At 37.5% G+C, this 24,565-nt stretch overlaps 1 protein-coding gene across 5 annotated transcripts in view; it reads left to right on the top strand.

The window, feature by feature from the left end:
* The first annotated feature begins 751 nt into the window (after nt 1-751).
* The window catches only part of HisT (Histamine transporter), a 112,537-nt gene continuing 88,723 nt past the window's right edge, over nt 752-24,565 (top strand). Inside the window, exons 1-2 of one of the 5 annotated variants that reach the window (XM_074102004.1) lie at nt 752-909; nt 17,876-18,602. In XM_074102004.1, the coding sequence (XP_073958105.1) occupies nt 18,267-18,602 (336 nt within the window). In that variant the 5' untranslated portion in view covers nt 752-909; nt 17,876-18,266. The other 4 variants (XM_074102005.1, XM_074102008.1, XM_074102007.1 and 1 more) reach the window with 4 other exon arrangements.

Genomic DNA, 24,565 nt, shown 5'->3' with positions numbered 1-24,565 from the left:
ATTTCGCCAGTGTCGAGGTTAAACTCTCTTTGAGAGGCACTTTGTACGGTGATTGTAGTTTTTGCAACTTGATATTAAAATTCCAGAATCCACGTGGAGACCACTTGCGCATTAAAAAGTTAGACACAAGAGCAATATAGAATTTTGGATCACTGTTCACTGTTAAGGTTAATCGCTGCATAAAACACTATCAAAATATACTTCAACTAGCCAAAGAAACAGAACTAGCAAAATTAGATATTGTCTACATCCGCCATCTTCAAATGCTACAAATCGAATCCCCCAAAATTTCGCGAAAAAAACTATTTTTAGTATTCACCCTCATTGCCCAGACATCAGACAGACACATGACACATCGCAAATTCTCGCAAATTCTCGCAAAACCCAAAAAACCCTGGTACCATTATAATCGCTGTAATTTCAATCCTGCTCCACTCACTGTAAGACGCAAACTACAACAACTCCAACGGATACTTACTACGTTACATTTTCAAAGATATACTTTATAAGGGTGGCTGACTACGCAATGCGTATTGAACCTCTGTCACGCCACAACATAACCTTACTTTTGTCGGCAAACAAAACAGACTTTATTTATAATAACTTAATAAAAGTAGAAACACAGTATCCTTTTTGATTGCACACCCATTCTCATTGGTCGATAGTAATCTATCCACTGATTTGATGATTGGAAATATTGAAGCCACTTTAAAATAAACGGGGCATTTAGTGTGCTGACGATCCGCGAGAAGTGAACAGTGAATTGAATAAGTGAATCTTAAGTGAATAGTGTTTTGGTGTTATAAAACGTTGATTTAGTGATTTTGCGAACAGTTTTTGTTGATACATGTTTGATTAGGTTTAGGATAGAGTGTCTCTTTCGCATGTTTGCTGTAGTCGGCAACATAAGTGAGTTTTTAGTAAGTTTTTAAGTCTAGTAGAAAAAATATAATCTCGTGTCATTGCAGTAGAAAAGGCTAAGGCATCTTGGAAACGTTTTATTTCGAACGTCGTTATATTAGATAGATGTACCCGTGTTATGTGTCTAAGATTCCTACCGCAGCGAAAAAAAGAGCTGATGATCTTGAAACGGCTAAACCGATTTTTAATAAAACATGTCTGAGAACCATCGCTAGAAAACCTGTTTTCGAATAAAAAAACCCGCATTCAAATCAGTTCACCCGTTAAGAGCTACAGTGCCCACGGACAGACAGACGGACAGACATGGCGAAACTATAAGGGTTCCTAGTTCCCTAAAAACGTTGGACATGTATTTTTATTTGTCAATCAAACAAAAAAATAACCTAACCATGAAAATTTCATTTTTAATACAAGTTTTTTTGCTGACTCTACTTTTTGTTGACTGTATTGCATTGTCACCCAAAATTCATTTGCATACCAAATTTCAAGTCGATGCTATTAACTGTTGAAGAGTTCCATCCTGCGGAGACGATCATCGCTGGACTACCAGTATGTCACTGTCACTACTAGATTATTGTATACTTAAGCGTTCCAAATTTCAAGTCAATCTGACTACTGGAAGTTGGTCAAATTTAACTTGCAAGATTTGATTACAGACAGATAGACAACGGGACAGGTGAAGCTAATAAAAGCTTCTAAAAATATAAAGCAGTTGGGCCCGGGACGTCACTTTAGTAAATAGTCGTAAATCGCAAATCGAAGTTCGTATCGCACCGTCCCTTTCACTCGCGTCAGCGGGACGGCAACATGCGAAGTTCGAGTTTTGCACTTCGTGGTAAAGCCTGATGATATCAAACGAAACTTTATCCGGATTTATGTGCATATTTTACTAGCTTTTATTTTAGTTTCACCTGTCCCGTTGTCTGTCTGTCTCTTAATCAAACTTTGTACGCAAAATGTAATTTTTACCAAAAACTTACTTTTGTTTGTTTGTTATATACTCTTTATTGTACAAAAAGGAAAACAAAAAGGTAACATAAATAAAAGTAAAATTTTAAGTACAAAGGCGGACTTACCCTGCAGGGATCTCTGCCAGTCAACCTTTGAGTGGTAGAGAAGTAGGTTTTGTTTCAATTAAAAAAGAAAAAAACACACTGTCATCGGAATTTTACCCGACTCCCCGAAGGAGGGTTATTTGGAGTATATATGGCTTGCTAACGAGACTCCAAGCCAAACGTGAAATGAAAGATCATCAGTACCTATCATTCAAAACGTAGAGCGTAGTTCTATGCCAGCGCAGGTGAATTGGTAATTATGACAGAGTGATTGTTATTGTTGTAGGTTAGTAAGCGAAATACCATCATTTCACTTTGATACACGAGTACACGACGCATACCCATTTCGCTTATCCTTCCCCAATAAAAAAATATTAATATCCCAAACCCCGAATGCGGCGTAAAAACATCCTCCTCCGTTAAATTTTATTCATTCAATTTGGGAACTTTGGGAGCTCGCAAAGCCGGCGGAACTTTGCAAAGTTTCTGGGTAGCAAAGACTATTCCCTTTTTATAATCCCTTTGACCCTGAAGGGGCGAAGGGCCTGACCCTATCGTTCCGGACAGAGGTCGCCAATTGAATGATACTATTCTTTGAACCCTTTCAAGTATCCATTGAAAAGCTAAAAGAGAGCTATAATTATGCTAGTTTCGACTCATATTTATTAATATTAATATTTATTTGTCCTCGCATAGCACAGCTCTAGTGGAAACAGTTGAGCGGAGCGAGGATAGGTAAATGAGGCGATTTTATTGGTTCATGACAAATCCATTCCTCACAACACATCCTCTCATCATCTATGGTGTAAACGCAGCCTAAGTACTGATTCTAAGATGTTTAGAGTATAAAAGGAGATGAGATCTCATCATCATCATCATCTCAGCCGTAGGACGTCCACTGTTGGACATAGGCCTCCCCCACAGACCTCCAGTTGCTTCGGTTGGCAGCGGCCTGCATCCACCGTGAACCCGCAGCTTTAACCAGGTCATCCGTCCATCTTGTTGGTGGACGTCCTACCCTGCGCTTGCGGATCCGCGGTCTCCACTCGAGTACTTTTCGGCCCCAACGGCCATCCGCTCTCCGTGCTATATGGCCCGCCCATTGCCACTTCAACGAGCTAATTCGCTTGGCTATGTCGGTGACCCTTGTTCTTCTACGTATCTCTTCATTTATGATTCGATCCCGTAGAGAAACCCCAAGCATAGCTCTCTCCATAGCTCGCTGAGCAACTCTGAGCCTATTTATAAGGCCTAAAGTAAAGCACCACGTCTCGGATCCATATGTCATCACTGGCAACACACATTGGTTAAAGACTTTCGTCTTAAGGCACTGAGGAATTTTGGACGAAAAGACATTGCGGAGTTTCCCAAACGCTGCCAATCCGAGTTGGATTCGACGATTGACCTCCTTCTCGAAGTTGGACTTACCGATGGACTTGGAGATGAGATCTATCACGATAAAATTTAAATAAACCCATATCTACGTTCAGTGGAAGTTTAAAATGCTTTCACTGTCAAAAAAAACCTATCACGAACCCTTCATTAGACTGCCAGACTCGTTAGCGAGCGAAGCGTTTTACCTAAGTACCTATGTACCTACTGAGTGATTTGGGACACGTAATTACCTAATCTCAATCTCAATTAACGTTTTTTTAATGTTTGATGATATTGTCGATTATTGTTCAGACGTCCTATTTAATTTTACTAGATAACCTAGAAACAAGAAACTGTAACTCTGTAAATAACACAATCTTCCACCATGTCAAGAAAAATGTGCCCACAAATCATAGGAAATTAGGAAATAAACACTAGTCACATCACCCAGTATATCGTTTTCAAATAAAGATTAAATAAGGGTATGCGCCACCGCAACGTTTAACCAATTGTGCACTAAAGCCCGAAGACACCGTTCCTCGCCGTGCCGGTTTTATATCGGATCGCTCTCCGGCAAATAGACCGGAAAGATTAGTCGCTTAGCACCGCGCCATTTCGTTATACCGGCACGTAATAACTTCGCTTTTAAAGCCATTCATTCAATGCTACGGTCGGGATAAGCAGTGTTAAAATATTGAAGGTCTCAAAAGTTAAAGGGAGAAGACAAAGTTTATAGAAAAAAATGGGAGTTCCATGGACTGAGATATTTTTGACAGTACAAGTCAAACTTTGCTACGGTCGGGATGAGGAGTGTTGAAATATTAAAGAATCCAAAAGTTAAAAGGTATAGAAATATGAGTTTTTCATCAGAAAAAACTACGCCATAGAGTGATAATTTTGACAGACGGCACCAGTACCCCTAGTGTAAGTTTTCGGTTAGAAAATACGTCTCGATCGCGTTCGCGTTAAAATCTCAATTTATATAGAAACATGAACAGCGCCTCTAGCGGAACGTTTGCGATGTTCGTGTTTCCATACAAATTAAGATTTTAACGCGAACGCGATCGAGACGTATTTTCTAACCGAAAACTTACACTAAGGGCACAGAAGCCACTATTTGCTTATTAGTTGGGACCATGACGGAAATGGATTAGTACTCTCAGCATGGTCAGCCAAAAAAATCGGGTTAAAATCCCGTCTAAAGGCTCTTACCTACACATAAACACGATACGATATCGCATCCAGCTACGACGTGACGTCGTTTCACTATGCGATATAACGTCGTGCTACGCCACGGCAGGGTTTCAGAATGCGATATCGCGTCGTGCTACGCCACGGCAGGGTTTCAGAATGCGATATCGCGTCGTGCTACAATGCGGCATGATTTCACGATGCGATATCACGTCGTGCTACGCCACGGCAAGGTTTCAAGATGCGATATCACGTCGTGCTACGCCACGGCAAGGTTTCAAGATGCGATATCGCGTCGTGCTACGACACGGCAAGGTTTCAAGATGCGATATCGCGTCGTGCTACGACACGGCAAGGTTTCAAGATGCGATATCACGTCGTGCTACGCCACGGCAAGGTTTCAAGATGCGATATCGCGTCGTGCTACGATGCGGCATGTTTTCACGATGCGATATCACGTCGTGCTACGACGCAGATGGTTTCACGATACAATATCCGCGTCATGCTACGACGGTGCAATCCTTCCTAGATTTCCACGATACGACGTCGTATTGTAAAACGATTCCACATCATGGCACCACGACGTTACCATTACCACTCCACTCGATGGTACCATTTTCCATTTTTACAGACAATAAATCAAATGGTTGGTAGTGATAAATTCAAGCCTTAAAACACGCATAAAACTGCAGGCTGCTGTACACCGTACGCCAGTCACATTCGAATTAACTAATGGGATAAAGTTCCAGAATTTTTCCAGTTTTTCACGAAACTTTTTTTTTTAATTCTACGTTTGCGGACTCTCCAATATTTCGGTTTAATTTTTGTTCAGCGAACTGTACTGGAAAATAATTTATCGCAAACAGACTTTTATTATTTGTTTAAAATGCCGTCGATTTTTCTAGAAATTCCGCTTTGGTTCAATTTATTATTCAAATAAGAGCGATTTGATTTGATTCCGCTGCATATTCGAAATGTATTGAGTATCGATTCGATTGATGACGGTGAATGGAGATGTGTTTTTATCTCGTATTGGCTTTTCGATGCTGTGGGGAGGCCCGGATATTGCTGTAGATGGTGCTAACTTTTTCATCAAAGCTGAATATTGCTTATTGCAATAACCTAAACAACTTAAAAAGTTGGAAAATTCCCAATATACGGTATTTGACTATTTTGTATATTTTATAAATTAAAACTACACAATGCCTGTTATCGAATAGAAAAACAATTTTTAAGCTACCTTTACAAATAACAAAGTTATAAAGGTTTGATATTCAAGATTAGGCAGAGAAAGACATACTGGCATGTGACGTCACACGCCAGTACCGCCATACTTGCTGCATAGAGAAATGCGTTTGAGAAAGAGACAGGTATATAGATTTTTCAAAAAATCACTTTAAATCCAATTTTCAACCGATTTAAATTTTCTCTTCGCTAAACACTATCTGTTTATCTATATTTTCATAATAATATTAAGATATGGCAAAATTAGGACTTGTCAAAAACCGTATTGCTATTTGAAAGTTCGATATCTCAAAAACGGATCCGAAACGTAGCTAAAAATCACAGCAAGGAAACTCGCTTTCACGTAATAAAACCGCACTTTAATCGGTCCATCCATTTGAAAGTTACGATGCCACAGACAGACATTGGCGTCAAACTTATAACACCCCCCTTTTTAGTTAGGGTTCCGTAGCCAAAATGGCAAAAACGGAACCCTTATAGTTTCGCCATGTCTGTCTGTCTCTCTGTCTGTCCGTCCGCGGCTTTGCTCAGGGACTATCAAAGCTGTAATTTTGCAAGAATATATATGTAGGCAAAGAAAACAAGAATAGTTATAATGTAAATTATTTCTTGAGTTCCTCCCATAGACGTAAAGTGGGGGTGATTTTTTTTCTCATCCAACCTTGTAGTGTGGGTTATCGTTGGATAGGTATTTTAAAACCATTAGGGGGTTGCTAAAACGATTTTTCGATTCAGTGATATGTTTGCAAAATATTCAACTTTAAAGTGCACATTTTCATTAAAATCGAGTGTCGTCCCCCCTAAAATCTAAACCGGTTGGTGGAAAAATAAAAAAAAATCAGGATGGTAGTAAGTATATTAAAATTACAAGGAAAACTGTAACGGTTAAGTTTTCTTGAGAATTATTAGTAGTTTAAGAGTAAATAGCAGCCTAAGGTATAAAATATACCAGAACTTGGAATATTCCGTTCAAAATATGAAATCCTTAGAAAAATTATTACTTATTTTTTTCGTAATGGCTACGGAGCCCTATTGCGGGCGTGTCTGACACGCTGTTCGCCGGATTTTTTTTATTGGGGGCCCGTTGGGGGCACATACATACACACACACACACACAAACACCCCGCATTCTCGATCGATATTATAAGTTTTTTTTATGAGAAGTCAATCTAATGGGAAATTATCACCACCATATGATAAGTAGAGACTTCAAGTGTGGTCTCGCCGGAAGAACAGCGCTGACTCCACCCCAGCAGGGCTACTACGAAACTCGAAAATCGAAGTTCGTATCGTACCGTCCCTCAGACGCTTATATTGTTTAATACGAGAGTGAGAGCGACGGTACGATACGAACTTCGATTTACGAGTTTCGTAGTAGCCATGCAGGTGTCCGCATTTATGCTGAGGCAGGACTTTTTCGCACACAATTTAACATTTAATATTATATTTCTTTCTCTTGTGCTTGCTTTTTGTTGTTTTATATTTTATACTTTTATAGTTTCATCATCATCATCATCATCATCATCAAGTGATCGACATCTATGTGCCGTAAGGTACCACTATAGATGTCAATGCTTCATGTTGATGCAATTTCGTTTTGTTTCATGACAATTTGAATTTCTTCGTTTACAGGGACTAGATCTTGAATGATTCTTCACTAGATGAAAGCTTCTAGAGGCACTCATGTGGGCTGGGCACTGAGCTAAAAATAATTCGTCTAATTGCCTCTTGAAAACTTCCACCGACTGCGTCTCAAAGTTAGGTGTTCTTGAATACATTTAATTTGAAACAATTTAATTAATTCTAAATGGTATATGCTTGTACAAATATTATAAACTAGCGTACACACTCTGTCTTCGTACGGGTGCGACGTTGAAAACATAGAAGCTAAAAAATGAAAAAAGTTTTTTCCCCAAAGCTGCGACTCTCGCTAGTCATATTATAAAGGACTAGCTTTTCCCGCGGCTTCGCCCGCATTGAATTCGGTTATCGCGCGCTCTTCCCTCGGGAACTGTGCATTTTTCCGGATAAAAAGTAGCCTACGTCACTTTCGGGCCCATAAACTAACTCTATGCCAAAAACCACGTAGATCCGTCGCTCCGTTTCGACGTGAATGACGGACAAACATACAAACACACACACTATCGCATTTAGTATATCGACGGTGGAAAGCATAAACGCTGTAACCCAAAATGTGTAAAGTTTACACCAGAGCCAAAAAACTTTTTAAAATTTACTAAAAAAATCATAACTCTTGATCCTTTTGGCCTAAAGTAACCATTCTTTGACAAATGATGTATATTTGGCTAGGCTATCATTCTCTTGGTAAAAATCTTCTCTAAAGTAGTCAGCAAAGAAGTTTTGGTGGGTTACAGCATTTGAATATTTTGTTTTAGACCACGAAAACGCAGTTACATCAATACACTAATGTATGAAATAGTAGAAAGTGTATTTTTTTGGGAAAGCATAAATGTCGTAATTGGACACTTTACAGTACTTATGATCATATAAAGTGTTGTAAGCTGGTTTAGATTCTCAAAATGAAAAATGAAATTGAAGTAACAGCTTACATCAATCCAATCATTGTAAAATTAATTAGCGTAATCAGCAACTGGTCAAATATTATGGGACTTTAAAAATGGAAAATACTTATTTTATTTAGTATTATTGATTAATCGTAACAGTAATTAATCAAAACGACAAAATAATTTAAGGAAATGTGTTTTTATGCGTCTTGATATGTTTCGCAATCCGCGTCTTTTTCGATAGTTTCTTGTTTTTTTTTTTATTTTACTTGCTGGCAATCCAAATACTCCTGAACTTACTTGTGGAATCAATTTTGTCAATGAGATTTTTCAAGTTTTTTTACTACTTGTTGTATTTTTTTGGATATCTATACTAGTCTATACTAATTTTGGACGTTTCTTACGAACAAACTCGAAAAATAGGTACCAACCGATTTCATTTTTTTTCCTGCATTAAAATGCTACACTATCCCAAAGTGACATACACACCTTATTTATTACCAGAAAAAGTTAGGGTTTCGTACTATTAAAACTTTAATAATGTAACTTGAGGTGTAACAAAAACAAGCTTTTATTACTTAGAAAAAAAAAAACAGAACTAACAAAGGAAAAATTATCCAATTAATCCAAACCTGTTTACTCTGGTTCTGGAAGATGTTTTCAAAAAACTCGCATGGGAAAATCGAGGTCTAAATATAGCAGCAGCTAGACTGAATAACTTAAGGTTCGCAGATGACATAGTTCTTCTCTCCGTGAGAAGAATTACAGGTAATAATTCAAGAGTTGAGTGACGTCTCTTTACAAGTTGTTTTGGAAATTAACTTGGAAAAAACCAAGATTATGACGAACATGGATGGAAATACCGTAAGCATAACCATCAACCAAACCACCGTAGACCAGGTAAAGAAGTACGTATACCTGGGATGGGACAGGAGATCAGGATGGGCAAAGATAACCAAACTAGTGAACTTCACAGACGAATAAGGCTTATGTGGGCAGCATACTCGAAACTGGACTTTGCTTTTAAGAACAAAATTTCTGCGGAACAAAAAGCCAGGATATTTAATCAGTGCATCCTGCCGGTGCTCACTTATGGTGCTGAAACAATTCACGAAAGACGTGATCAATCGATTACAAGTGGCCCAGAGGGCAGTGGAGAAGAAGCTGGTAGGAGTGTCGCTGATGGACCGCAAAACAAAAAAATAGCTTCGGGATCAAAGCAAAGTCGCACACGTGACAAAACGAGTGGCGAGCTTAAAGTGGAACTGAGCTGGACATGTGGCCCGGAGTGAACAGTCGTGATGCAAGCGTCTCCTAGAGTGGAAGCCATGGGGGGAAAAGCGACCTCAGGGTAGACCACAGATGCGGTGGAAAGACGATGTAAAAAGGTTGCTGGTTCAAATTGGATCCAAAAAGCTCAATGTCGCGACGAGTGGAAAAAAATGAAGGAGGCCTACACCGAGAAGTTTAAGAAAGGCTGAAGAAGAAGCCTTATATCGGTATCTAGAAAAAAACGATATGTCCATGTATTGTAACTATGTCACTTATAACTAGGTACAGGTACTTTTTTACGTTTTAAAAGTTGATAGAAATCCCGACCAAAATTAAACCATATTATCTAATCTTTACATTAATCCTTATCCAAATAAATTACTTCATATTCAAGAATATTTCAATACTTATAGATCACTTTTTGAATTATTCTAAATAATCGGACATTCCACTCAAAAAATATTAGATACGAATTAAAAAAGCGTTCCGTTTGCGCGGGAAATGGAGCTGAAAAATGTTTGTGAGGTGTCTTGTATAGGACCTTTTTTAAATTTGTGACCGTGCGAAGCCGGGGTGGGGCGCTAGTAAGTCTAGTACCTAGTAGATATATTGTTAGTTTTTTTTAAAGAAGATTTAGTGTTAGTTTGATAATTAACTTATTATTATTGTATTGTCATCGGTTCTTAATAACTAATAAGTAAGTCTACAGAGTTTAAATTAAATCTGACCGTTTAAAGTGGGTCAAAATCGAGTTCAAAGCAGTCGGTTACAAAAAAACATACATGAAAAGCTAATAAAAGCGTTGTAAAATTGATGTAAATTGACTGCTAACAATAATATTATGCATTTTCAAATGCTGTAACGTCATGAATCTTATCCTAATGCTCCGGGAACTGCCTTGAAAATTTTTGATAGAAAGCTGTAACCCTAAGTATTCAGTTGTTTTGATTCCCAGTGAATGCTTTAACACTCCTGCAATACATTCTCGATCAGCGTAAATGCTGTAACCCACGTATGATATATTTTTTATTACGCCTAAACGCTGTAAGTGACATCGTGTGGATGAATATTGTTCCGCGTGTATGAAGTAAGATACAGGACTCTATTTTTATTCGTTTTTCGTGTCGGTTACAGCATTTGACGTACCATAAATAGCCAAAAATTGAAAAAAATCCTACGCTGTCCAGAAACTTCTAAGCGTCGTAGAGCAACGAGAGTTACAGCATTCGACGCAGAAAAAAAACTGAATCGAAATATGCAATAAAATTTTTTGGTAAAGGTGTGGGTTACAGCGTTTATGCTTTCTACCGTCGATATTATTATTAGTATGGATGTTAGTGAAAACAAGAATCGAATAAAATCTTAACTAAAACGCCAATCACTGTCAGTCAATATCTCATGATTATTTATACCTCGATGCGGCTCCCTACGCTGTCTTGATGGTACTGAGGCTGCTGAATGAAGTAGAATGACAAAATACGAACACTTCCAAGATAACCTAACCAACAAAAAGTTAAAACATAAATATCTAAGAACCATCGCTAGAAACCCTGCTTTCAAATATAAAAAAGCCGCATTCAATCGTTCACCCGTTTAAGAGATCCGGTGCCATAGACACACATAGCGGTCAAACTTATAGCAACCCTCTTTTTGCGTCAGGGGTTAACAATACGAAGCGAATGGATTCACTGCATCTGTGTGTGTGTTCGATTCCCGGCCGGGGCAGATATTTGTATGAATAATACGAATGTTTGTTCTCGGGTCTTGGATGTTTATATGTATTTATCTATGTATGTTTATCCGTTGCCTTGTATCTATAGTACAAGCTTTGCTTAGTTTGGGACTAAGTCAATTAGTGTCATAAGTGTCCCATGATATATATATTTTTATGATGTTTTTACAAAACGAACTAAATATAATTTGAACTAAATACAATTTTAATGCAATCTAATGATTAGAATACCTCGGTGTTATACGAGTATTTATCTAAAGCTTTTTATTACGTTATGTAGTTCATTGCCTACAGATCAAAGAGCCATTAAAATAGTTTGAGATAAACGACTAAATTTACGACTTGATAATAAATACTTATAAACCTATTGTAAGTATATATATGTCGGCGGCCGATCGTAAAATCCGCCAAATCACGAAATTCTTAGGCATATCGTGAAATAGCGCCATTTCGTGAATTGGCTAAGGGACATCCGCCATATCGTTCAAAACTTGCCTAGTGACGTTTAGGCAAAACATGAAATTCCTAGGAATATCATTAAACGCCGCCATTTCATGATTTGGCCAGTTTAGGCAGATCATGAAATTCGAATTTCAGATCATGAAATTCGAATACCGGGCACATCGTGATATGCCGAAAAAAATATAAATAAACTTTTATTTTTTGGCATATCACGATGTGCCCGGTGTAGAGAGCTATGAATATCGACGAATGCGTTGCTCTAATCGATCTGCCATATTGTTTCTCAGGCACATCGTGATAATGCCTGCCCAACTTTAAGGCATATTATGAAATGGCGCCATTTCACGATATTCCTGGGATTTTTTTGATTTGGCGGATTTTACGATCGGCCGCCGACATATACACGATGATTTTTAATCGGTGATCAAGAATAACTAAGAGCGATAAAGACGGTCATACTGAATAACATAACCCATGATACCAATACGATAATATAAGTATGTTTATCCATTGCCTAGTATCCACAGTACAAGCTTTGATATTTATATATATACAAGGTGTTAATTTAATAACTGAAAACCAGAAAGTAGTTTGCTCAGAATCGAGAGTAGAACCGATTACACTATGTTTTAAATCAGGATGTGTTTGTGTTTTTAAATCCCTTTTTTATTGCGCCCAGTCTAAAAGTTACGACTGCAACAGGCACCAATTAAATATTTTGGCTAGGTTGCATACTATTTCCATAATTTAATACTGGCCGTTTGGCTGTCAATGTGTCATTTTCTTCTAAAAACTAAGATTGGTTTTTTGGAATCTTTTTGTATTTTTTATTTCAATTCCAAATTTTTACTTTTACGGTCATCCCGTAAAACCGAAATTGAAAATACAAACTGAAATATAGATAGATGCACAGAAAAATCATAAAAATAAGACCATCACTGGGAATCGAACCCAGGTCCTCGGTAATCCGTACCGCGTGCTATACCGCTACACCACTGATGGTCAAAGCGCAACTGACAAATACATATTACTAAAACAATATTATGAATGTAGAGTTAGAAATGAAGTAGAATTACTGTATATAATACCAATGGTGTGGATATACCTTTTTAAAAAATCAGAAAAATCGATTTTTCCCAAAAACTATGACTTTTACTAGGATATTTTTTTATATTGCACCTTTCTCTCCCTTATTAATTAATTATCCACGTTTTACAAGCAGCAAAGTGATGTGAGAGCCAAGATTACGCATTTTATTATTATTTACTATTATTATAATTTATTTGGAAAACCTCTTTTACAAGTTCAGCACGGCAACAACATCGCATGAAAAAATTAAATTATTTTTTCATCCGCTGTTTTCGACTACATATTTTATGTCGTACTTACCTGCTGTAAGACGTAATTTACTAAAGTAACTATGACAAGGTCCTTCGCTTGAGAGGCCATTGGTCAAACCAGTAGGCCACCACCCCTACTATTACCTGTCATTGTAGTCCTGTTATGATTAATAGTCATCATCATCATCTCAGCCTACATACCGTCCCACTGCTGGGCACTGGGCTTAAGTTCCCACGCGGTCCCAATGCGGATTGGGAACTTATAAACAGTGGCGACCTTTAATCAGTGACGGCCATCAGTCGCCTCATAGGTGGCCTTACACAGAAAGGACATTGTCAGCGAGCCATGAACTTGAATCTGTGTCCGTCTTTATCAATTAACAGTTTACAACTGAGATTTATTGTAACGTTATAAATGTCACGCAAAATAGACGTGATGAAATAGGGTTGCCAGATTGACTGAAAAAAAAAAACAAAGCGCTGCTTCAGTTGGAGTGTCACAACTAAAAAAAAACTTAAAAGCACTTTTAAAGATTACCCCACACTACAAGATTGGATGAGAAAAAAAAACCCTACTTTACGTCTATGGGAGGTACTCTAAAAAAAATATTTTTGAATTTTTTATTGTGCCATTTTGTCGGCATAGTTTACATATATATTCGTGCAAAATAACAGCTTTCTAGCGTTGATAGTCCCTGAGCAAAGCCGCGGACGGACAGACAGACAGACAGACATGGCGAAACTATAAGGGTTCCGTTTTTCCCATTTTGGCCCCGGAACCCTAAAAAAGATCTTCCGAAAACATTGACACCAACTGGTCCGTTTCTGACTTACTTTATTAACTGACCTAGTAAGTCGAACCGTACTCGTATAATTAACCGACTTCAAAAAAGGAGGAGGTCCTATGTTCCAATGTTTGTTTAAATCAAGCATTTAATTGGGAAACGCTACAATACCCCTCAAAACTTTAAAAACTAATAAGGGTTCCGTTTTTGCCGTTTTGGCTACGGAACCCTAAAAAATGGCGTCTTACGTCCATGGTCACCTCGGTAACCAGTCATGCCATCTAGTGAATTACATCGGCACTATTTCGATCATACAGTTGAAAACTACCAATATTAAACTAGATTTTAACTAAAAGAAGTCACATAAAAATAGGTCCACCTGTTTGAGACCTACAATGCCACCGACAGACACACAGACATTGGCATCAAACTTAATAACACACCACACAACTCTTTTTGCCCCTGACGCAAAAAGAGGGAGAACTTAAAAAGGACACTAACATGCTAAAATACATAAATAGAAAGAAAGAAAGAAAGAAAATAATTTATTTATAACAGCAATGACACGTAATATATATTGGTATGCCATTAGCAGTGTAAGAACACAATAGTGAACCCTCCTCTTTGTCTCGACCCAAAATGCCGACAACCTGCAAAACAATTGAAAATATGTCAGGGTTGCCAGAAAATAAGATGACTAAAAATCATCATCATCATGTCAGCCGAAAGACGTCCACTGCTGGACATAGGCCTCCCCAAAGCTCTCCACTCAGGCCGGTCTCGTGCAAACATCTTCATAATATATCCATACTTACTTACTAATATTATAAATGCTAAAGTGTGTTTGTGTGTTTGTATGTTTGTCCGTCTTTCACGCTGTAACGGAGCAACGGATCGACGTGATTTTGGCATAGAGATATTTATGGGCCCGAGAGTGACATAGGCTACTTTTTATCCCGGAAAAATGCACAGTTCCCGAGGGAACACCGCGCGATAACCGAATACCACGCGGGCGGAGCCGCGGGCAAAAGCTAGTAGATACATAAAATCACGCCTCTTTCCCAACGGGTTAGGCAGAGACTAGGTACGACTTTCCACTTGCTACCATCCTGGCATACAACTCTCGCTTCCTTTACATTCATCAATCTTTTCATGCATGCACGTCGGTTTAGAATACTCCTGACCCGGTCAATCTATAGAACGTCCTCGATTTGATCGTGGTACGTTCGTCTAGGCCTTCCTCTTCCAACGTCAAACAAACAAACATCTAAGCTCTCATAATTTACAATTTAAGTACGATTTCACTGTATCTATTCTCGTAGAATAAATCTCGCAAACTGGCAACCCTATAGTTGTGTATATTTTTTTTGTTTCATCATTGAAACGTAATTGTTACAAATATTGCCCGCAAGACATCTTACTTTTCGGTCGTATGTGGTGCAGTAATACTGGCCTGCGCTGGTTTTCTTCAGTTCGCGTGCGCACAATCCGACCGAACAGCCTAATTAGTGATCCTCAATATGAAGTTAGATTTTCCGTGTTCGAATCTCGGTAAGGGCAGGGCTTGTGTGATTGATTATTGTGCTTGTTATATTTGGGTAGATTAACTATTTCTTGTTGTTATTCTGTCCCGTCAGCGAGGGGCAAAAGTAACTGTACAGTTTAATAGAAGAAATGCTCTGTCACATTATACTAACATGCTTATTAGATGACCCGTAATTGAAAAATATTAGTAACACACCTTATTATCAAAGTCAGTAACAAAAGGATATTATGTTTAGACTAAAAATGGCTGTAAGTATTCTTAGATTTTAGATAGATACTGTGACCTTTCGAATTTGTTATTCATTTAGCAACAGTCACAGACTAAATTATTGGATATTTTCCAAGACATTTATCCATTTACATAGACATTTTGCTTGTAGGTAGGTAGGAATAAAATTATTAAGTTTCTTCTTTTCTAGGAAACTCGCTCAAATCTACACAGTTCGTTAATATTAACATTTTTTATTTTTTCCCTTTACCCATTTTTATAGTTATTTTATTTTTCTTGAGGATTTTTTTGTGAATCCTTTACATTTTTGACATGTCTGAAATTTTATGTGTGGTTTTCATTAAAAGTAAAAAATGTATCTATCAACACTGGTTTTGGACAGTACAGTCTCGCTGTACCGTATCAGTTAGTCAATTATCTCCTACATCATTAAGAACGGTAATATTTTTTGGTGTTCGTTCGGAAAAGAAATTGACAGTTGTCGTGTGACGGTCAATCCAGTTGGTGGTCTTCGTCTGTCATCGTGACATTTATGATTGGAAATAAATTGTGAATTGGTAATTGTGTATTTGAGTGCACGTTTTTTAGATCATTCGGCTCTGATAGTGCTACAAAGAAAAACATAGACGACATTGTATTTGATTTAATTGAGTGTTAATGACAGTTCATTGGTAGGCACATTAAGCTAAGCGATACAAACAGCGTGTTTATTTTTATACCGACACAAAAAGTAACCAGACGTTGGTTTTAGTGGTGTAAATCGATATTGCAATAAATTTAAAGTTTAGCATTAACTACCAGATCGTAGTTAATTTTTCATTTTTTTTCGAGGAGCAACATATTGTGTGCAATTTGACAGATAGAAGTGACAGTTATCTTGTCAGTAAGTGCGCCGTTTTGAATAAAACAAAGTATTGATCATGGTAGTATGGTATCATTGAGTGTTAATTTATATTATGAGGAAAAACGATACGATACTACGAATGGGCTAATTATTAGCTTTCATTTCATACCCATAGCATTATAATTAAAATAAACCCTACATATTTTTCTTTTTGGACGCCATTTTGACTACAGAGAGGACCAAAGTCATACATATACAATATATAAACTCAAACCAGCCCACATCGACCCAGTGTTGAGGCCTCTTCATTTTCACGCCACTTTTCCTGGTCCTGTGCCAGTCTCATTCACAGCTTTCCATACATAACATACATACAAGCGCTCGAAAACCATAACCCTCCTTCGGGTAGTTGGGTAAACAAGTTTGTATTATTAACAGTTTATTTACCTACGATTACTTAGCCTATATCGGTGCCCCCACAGATATAGATTACACTAGATTACGCAAATACATCTACTTCGCGTGTCCGAACCCCGACCAAACATCGAGGTTGGCCCCATACAAAGACTGACCGCTAACCTAACTGACTAATCATGACTAGTGACTGACTCGAGCCCCACGGCGCGGGGCGGGCGGCGCATTTGAATCGATTTTGCGCGGACATCGGGGATTTCAGATCGCTAATTCGCTTTTGAGACGTCACAGTAGATATAAAAAAGTGACACGGTTGGTTTTCATACAGATTGAAGTTTTTGCGTTATCTAGTGTAATCTATATCTGTGTGTGCCCCACTGCTGGGCAAAGTCTTCTCCTCTAGACTCCCGCATAGATTAATACCTAGATGGTAAGAAACTTTAATCTTCATACCAAAAAACATGGCTCTAACACGACCTTCATAAAAAAATAACTCCCTATCCAGAGCCATTTTGGGCACTGGCTCAGTTTCGCGTCCAGTGGCCCATTTCAGGAAGTTACAAGTTACAATTTTCAAGCGGTAGTCTCTTTTCAATGCATACTGTTAAACAAAGACTACCGCTTAACTTGTAGCATCGTGAAATAGGGCAGAGGTCATCTCACCATTTCCGTTTGTATTATGTTTTTTTTTAATAAAACATATCTTTTTGACGCACGGGACCCTAAAAGTATGTCTGCTGTTAATTAACCGCAAATCATGTAAAAACTTATAGAATTATTTGGCTTTTTTCCCGCGTATATATGTTTCGCACGGATGATTTCGATCTGCGAGTTATTATACAAAAAATGTATGATAAATATAAGTAGTAGGTAGATTGTAATCGATACTGCGAAAGAGACACTCGACACTAGAAACTCACTTAAAAACCAATGATTCACAGATACGCGACAAAAACAGCTCGTAAACAGTATATTGTGCTGACTCACGAATAGATTTGTGAACTATTTCAATATAATAACAATTTAATAGTGTTTTATATTAATTCAATTTCGTAGTGTTCAAACTGCCTTTAACGTTAAAAAATCAAGGCTGAATTCGACCAACACTGGACCAGACTGAGATACATAATTTAGAAAAAAAAACGTACGCGTGCATTCTAAATTCTAATTCCTAAATATTTATATACAGATATAGCAACGTTATCACACGACTTTATCTGAGATGTGTGGTATTATAGAAGACTGATAATCATTATCAAACATCGACCTAATACGGGATTAAATTAAAGATTGCAGTGGAAATAACTGTTAAATTATTACAGTCGCGCCAAAATGACTATCCAAGATGTCTACGTACGGAGCAATAGGAGGATCACTGAGGAGCCCAAAGTTGAGGTGATTTCGGGAAGTGTCATGGACAATATGGAAGTGGATATAGTCACGCAAAAGACTACGTATAAAGTATACAAAATAAGATGGCTTATGTTGGCGCTTTTTGTGTTGTACTCTGCTTCGAATTCTATGCAGTGGGTGCAGTATACGATTATAAATGACATTGTGGTGAATTACTACGGAGTGCCGAGTACATTTGTGTCCTGGACTTCCATGGTTTACATGGTCACCTACGTGCCTTTGATAGTTCCTGCTAGCTGGCTGTTGGACAAAACGGTGAGTTTTTTTTAAATTTTGACACTGTTTTTATTTATGTTTTTTTTTTATATAAGTAATAGATGAATAATAATGAGCCGGTGGAAACTCAAACAGAATTTATCTAAGGCTGACATTCGCTTATTTCACACGGTCATTAAAATACCTGAAATTACGAGTATTGTTGCTGAGCACAACAACCCAAAAATACCGCTTTGAGGATATTTTTGCATGAATCTAATGAGGTTGTAAGCTTGTAACATACCTTATTTAATTTATATAGGCGTCAGATGGTTACTCATCACATCAAGTATACTTGATAATGGTGATATTATTCTGCACTGTACGTTTGCTGTACTAAAAAAGTGTAGGTACCCTTTTTTATATATATATATTTTTGAAAAATATGATATTTTGGAAAAAATATGGTTTCCTGCTCAGAATTCAGAGCACAATCGATTCCGATACTTTAAAAAAAAACAAAAATGGCAGTTTTGCGACGTTTTTTTATACACTCAGTATAAGGGCGTGACAAAACTGACTCGTAAAATTTTGTACGAAAAAATGGAGACATTTTTTAAACTATCGGAATCGATTGTACTCTTTATTATGAGTAGTTACGAAAAACCATATTTTATCCAAAATTTCAAAAAAAGGGTACATTTTTTTTAAACACCCACCTACATTAGCGCACCTAGGCACAGCGTATTTAAGCATAATTATAATTTACCTACGGTTTTTTTTAACAGAAGGAATTTATTAATAAGGCTAAGAATACACATATAAAGGAAAAAATTACCCTAAGTAAAACCTAGCTAAGTATAAACTAAATACCAACTTAAAAACTTAATACTTACCAACTAAATTAAATCTAAAAAACCGGCCAAGAGCGTGTCGGACACGCCCAAGATAGGGTTCCGCAGCCATTACGAAAAAAAAATATTATGTGCGTGATGACACAATTAAAACCCTTACTACAGTCTTAAAATCTATTATCAGAAAAAGAGCGTATCTTCACGGCACTTACGTCCTTTTGTTGAGAAGTGCAGTTTTTCGGCAATAACTCAAAAACGGTATATTCAATCATGTTGAAACCAATTTTCGTTGAAAGTATTTATTAAGCGTTCCCTTTCCATATTTTTTCCATATTTTTTGGACAAACAGTTTACAAGATAGAGGGGGCGGGGGCACAATTTAGGCTACTTTGGGAGCGAATATTTCAAAAAAGTTTTTGAGAAACCTTAGTATCTTTTCAAAAGAGCAGTCGAACTGTGTACCATACATTGATGCGACTTTAATTTTTTTTAAATTACTGTTACGTGTATGGAGTGCCCCCCCTATAACTATTTATTTTTGTAATTTAATTACAAAACTAAATATCAGCTTTGACAAGACATCTGTGTACTCCAAATTTCATTGATATACAATATCTTGGTTTTCGAGTAAAATGTCTGCGACATACGGATGGACGGACAGACAGACAGACGGACTTTACGAAACTACAAGGATTCCGTTTTTGCCATTTTGGCTCCGGAACCCTAAAAAGGCCCCCGTGGCACGGTGCCCAAAAGGCTTGTAGCGATTCGTTGAGAGAGATGCCAGCCCTTTGGTTTCCAGTGGTGTGTCGATCAGGGCGCATTTATATCTGCTGAGCTGGCAACGTTGCATTTTTGATAGTTTTTCTCGATTATTCCATAAAAGTTTAATGAAAATTAAAAATGTGGTCGAATGATTTATTGATTTGCATTGAACAACACGCAATTTAACTCAAGTTGTGTACTATTCATTTTTTTCTTAAGATAGTATGGTCCGATTTGTAAAGAAATAAAACTTTGAGACGTACACGATCAAAATAAATAGGTACATCAAATAAAATTAATATGAAGAAAAATTAACATTGAATCGAACACTATTTCAAAAATTTATTTTCAAATTAAGAAATTTTCGGCGTCGGTTAAAAAAATAAGCAACTTAGGAATGAAATGAAAAATTTCACCAGCAATAATAGAACATTCTCTCAGGATGGACTCCAAATTCTGACAGTTAAATCCATTAGATTACACGAATTTGATATCTTCACCCATCAGACCGGAAACCAGGTCATCCGAACGCTTACCCTCAGTTGCCAATGATCTCCGATTTCTTAGAAGAACTGCTCCTTAAGGAGCCCTTGGCATTTAGTGAAAATAAGATCGTCTTTGTTTTACGGTACGTTTGCATTTCGTGGTCTTAATTCGATGAAGGATGATAGAATTTTGGGCTGTTTTCTTTAAGTATTTAATTTATTGTTTTTATCCCATGTTTGAAGTTCCCAAGAGGATCCCATAGAGCTTATGGGAACTAAAGCAATACCATGCCCTCGGTACCGCTCTGCTTTCAGAGCATGACATGAGTGCGTGTGAGCTAACTTTGGGGGCGGCAGACGTGAACTTGCCTTCGAAATCCAAAAGCTTAATGGTTACTTGACCTGAAATGTACCTTTATTTCAGAACTAAATTATTGTTATTATTATTTTAAAATTTATGACGGTGGAAGCATTCTACACTTCCACTGAACGTAGATATAGTTTAGATATAGTTAGTGTTTGGTATTGTAACTAAAGGGACCCCATACATCCCTGTATTTTTTTTCTTTAATTGTATAATATCGTTTTTAAGTATTTTATTTGTAATTATATTATTATGAAAAAATGACTTTCTGCCAAGTTTCTTGCGGCGCATTCTTCTTGGCACTGATGGTCTTTCCGAAAGCGCTGGTAGTTTAAAAAATGACGTGTAAAAGTGCCCATTGCGGCCTATTTACTGAATAAATCATTTGAATTTTGAATTTGAATTTGAATTTTTGAATCCACGACAGAACGGAAAAGGTTTAAGCGTTTAGGGTGAGAGTTTGTTTATTTGTTTGTGCGCATAGAAATGTTTTCATTCATCTCCAAAACAGTTCGACCGATTTAAATGCGGTTTTCTGTAATGAGTTTATAGTTTATCGGCGATGGTTTTTAGATAGGTATAACGATAACGATAACAATTTATCTACGACGGAACGGAGAAGCTGCGTCGTAAGGTAAGAGGTTGTTTGTATGTTTGTGCGCAGACGAATGTCCCATCTATCTCCAGAACCATATAGATGGTTGGCAGTCTTCTACTGTGCGTTTTTCCAGAAATTTCCTGCCTCCCACAGCAAAGCTCTGCGGTATTCCCGGACCGATATTTATAACTTTCAAGCTTTAAAAAAAGAGTGTACTCCTACCTAAAAGGCCGGCAACGAACTTGTGACTCTTATGGTGTTGCAGATGTCGATGGGCGACGGTAATCGTTTACCATCAGGCGATCCGTTTGCTCGTTTGCTCCCTATACTATAAAAAAAACCGGTTTGACCAATTTAGATGTGGTTTTCTGTAGTTTACTCATGGTAGCATGAAAATGAGATCAATCTCGAAATGAAAGATAATTACCTAAATTTTCGTATATACCTTATTTTGGCGTTCTGTCTCAAAAAAATTGTAAAATCTCGTGTCTGCGTCATAAGTTTTATTTAAAGTCAAAAGTAAAAAAAAATGCAAAATATTAAAATCGCTGTAGTCACAGTTAGCTAACTACGTACTTACTCCTAAAGGCGTTCACTGTTTTTAGGGTTCCGTACCTAAAAAAGGAAAAATGGAACCTTTATATGATCACCTGACCTTTTTCTCGGGAACGCGTGGAGGTATTAAGTAGGTATGTAAAAAAAATAAAGCTTCTACATTAACGCAATCAAATTATACGGCCATTTGAACCTTATTCTTCATACATGACATGTATGACATTGTCGCAGTGGAATCAAAACCTAAGTATAGAGTACTTCCCGTAGACCTAGAATCATGAAATTCGGCAAGAAGGAAGGTCTTACAGCACAAGTACATTAAAAAAAAAATTTTTTTTAGTACAATTCTTCATTCGAAAGCGATGGTTTATTTCGACACTCGCTGCGTAGATCAAAGTGGCATAGTGGTACACGGGCCAATCAACTATTTTACCAACACTTTGGACGTCTCCTGCGTTACCAAAATTGTCTCTGGCGTTACCAAATAATCGTACTTCCAACAAGATATTTCACGGTTTAATAGGTTGAAGTTACGTAGGATGGCATGTATTCATGTACACCATCTATTAAATTACAGAAAAAACATGTTTACTCACAAAAATCTGCAATTGTTTGAAAAATGTCGCGGACAGATTAGTGTCGGTAAAAAAGTTGATTGGCTACGCGTGCCCCGAGTTCGAATCCCAGAATAATAATTACACTTTTTTTGTTTTTGTTCATTTATTTTTATTTTCCCATTGTGTTATATATTTTCATGTTTTATATTTTAGAGGAAAAAAACAGTCGGATCAACGATCTATTTGTACAAATTTGTACGGAACCCTCGGTGCGCGAGTCCGACTCGCACTTGACCTTTTTTATTAATCTTCTCAACCATTTAGAAGCTCCTTAAGGTATTCCGTGGTCGCTATTGTACTTTTATTCTTAAATTATCCATCCTTCCTAGCCTCAAACATGCTCTAATTGCCTCGAAAGCCGATATCACTCTTGACCCAATTCCTACCAGCTATTCGGATACTTATCTCAAGCTACATTTCATCCTTTGTTAAGCCACAGGCTCATCCATCTTCTCGCAAACAACCAAACTACGTCGACCCCTAATTTACCCTTTCTTCAACCAATTTGTAAAGGAAAATGAAGCGCTTGAGGTGTCTACTTAAAATGGTTTTTGACCAGTTTAGAAAGAGCTCTGACGGGATGAAGCGTGTTGGCTTTTTGTGGGCGAATGTCGAAGTTAGTCGGGTCGTTGCGGGATCAAGTTGTAGTGGTTAGTTACAGTGGATCGAGCTGGTAGCTAGCTTGTATCTCTGGACATAAAGGATTCGTGTTTAGTGTTCTGATTTCCTAGTACAAAGACTTGAGTGGTGACCCGTGTGGTGTCGGGTTAGAATAACACCTCTCCATTTCTTCCATGGATGTCGTAAGAGGCGACTGAGGACATAGGTTAAGGTACACCGTAGGGGACAGGCTAGCAACCTGTCACTATTGTACCGTTTTTGTCAAACTTAAAACCTAAAATTGCTAAAAGTGGCTCCGAAGCGGTAACGTTTCGTGTGCTCTGCCTACCCCATTTGGGAATACAGGCGTGATTTTTATGTATGTATGTAAGACTTGAGTTAGCTATGTTTTTAACCTCCGATGCATAAAGAAGGGTGCTATACGTAGGTTTGACGCCAAATTTCCATTTGCTAGTTCTTTACCTCAAAAGCATAAATTCCTTGTAGCGATTTACCAAATCATAGCGTTGTGTCACAGTCGTTTATTTTTGTAGTCGCTATAAATTTTAGTCGCATCTCAACTCGATCGTGCATTTAAGTATCGCATTGTGTCTTTTGGTGTGTGTATTGGTGTATTTTAGTGCAAACATCAATAAACGTGTCAAATTAATCAGAGCCCCAAGCAAATATCGATCGCGGCGAAATGCGTCTAGGGTGAAATACTACACGAAAAATGAGATGCTACAAATTAATTATGCTAATGTCAAAAACTACGCGAAAAATTGCTTCAAGTACATGATTCTATTGAAATTTTGATAGTCCGAGGTGAAATGCTATTCGGTGAATCGCTACAAGGACTTTGTGCTTTTGAGGTAAAGAACTAACAAATGTCTGTCCGTCTGTGGCATTGTATAGCTCTGACACAAGTGGATAGATTTCGATGCGATCTTTTTCACGTGAAAGCTAGTTTCCTTGCGGTAGTTTTAAGCTATTTTTCATTACAATTGGTTTAGATATTGTTGAGATTTTGAACTTTGAAATGAAAAGATCGGGGGTTTATAAGTTTTCTAAATTGCTTAGGTTATGTGAATTAAATGCAGCCTGCACCATATTTAGAAGTTTTGAGGGTTCCAGAACTCAGTCGACAAAAACGGGACTCTTATAGGATCACTTTATTCCCTTCCT

The sequence above is a fragment of the Choristoneura fumiferana genome, chromosome 18 (assembly GCF_025370935.1).
Source record: "Choristoneura fumiferana chromosome 18, NRCan_CFum_1, whole genome shotgun sequence".
Lineage (NCBI taxonomy): Eukaryota > Metazoa > Arthropoda > Insecta > Lepidoptera > Tortricidae > Choristoneura > Choristoneura fumiferana.
This window is presented reverse-complemented; position numbering and strand designations above follow the sequence as displayed.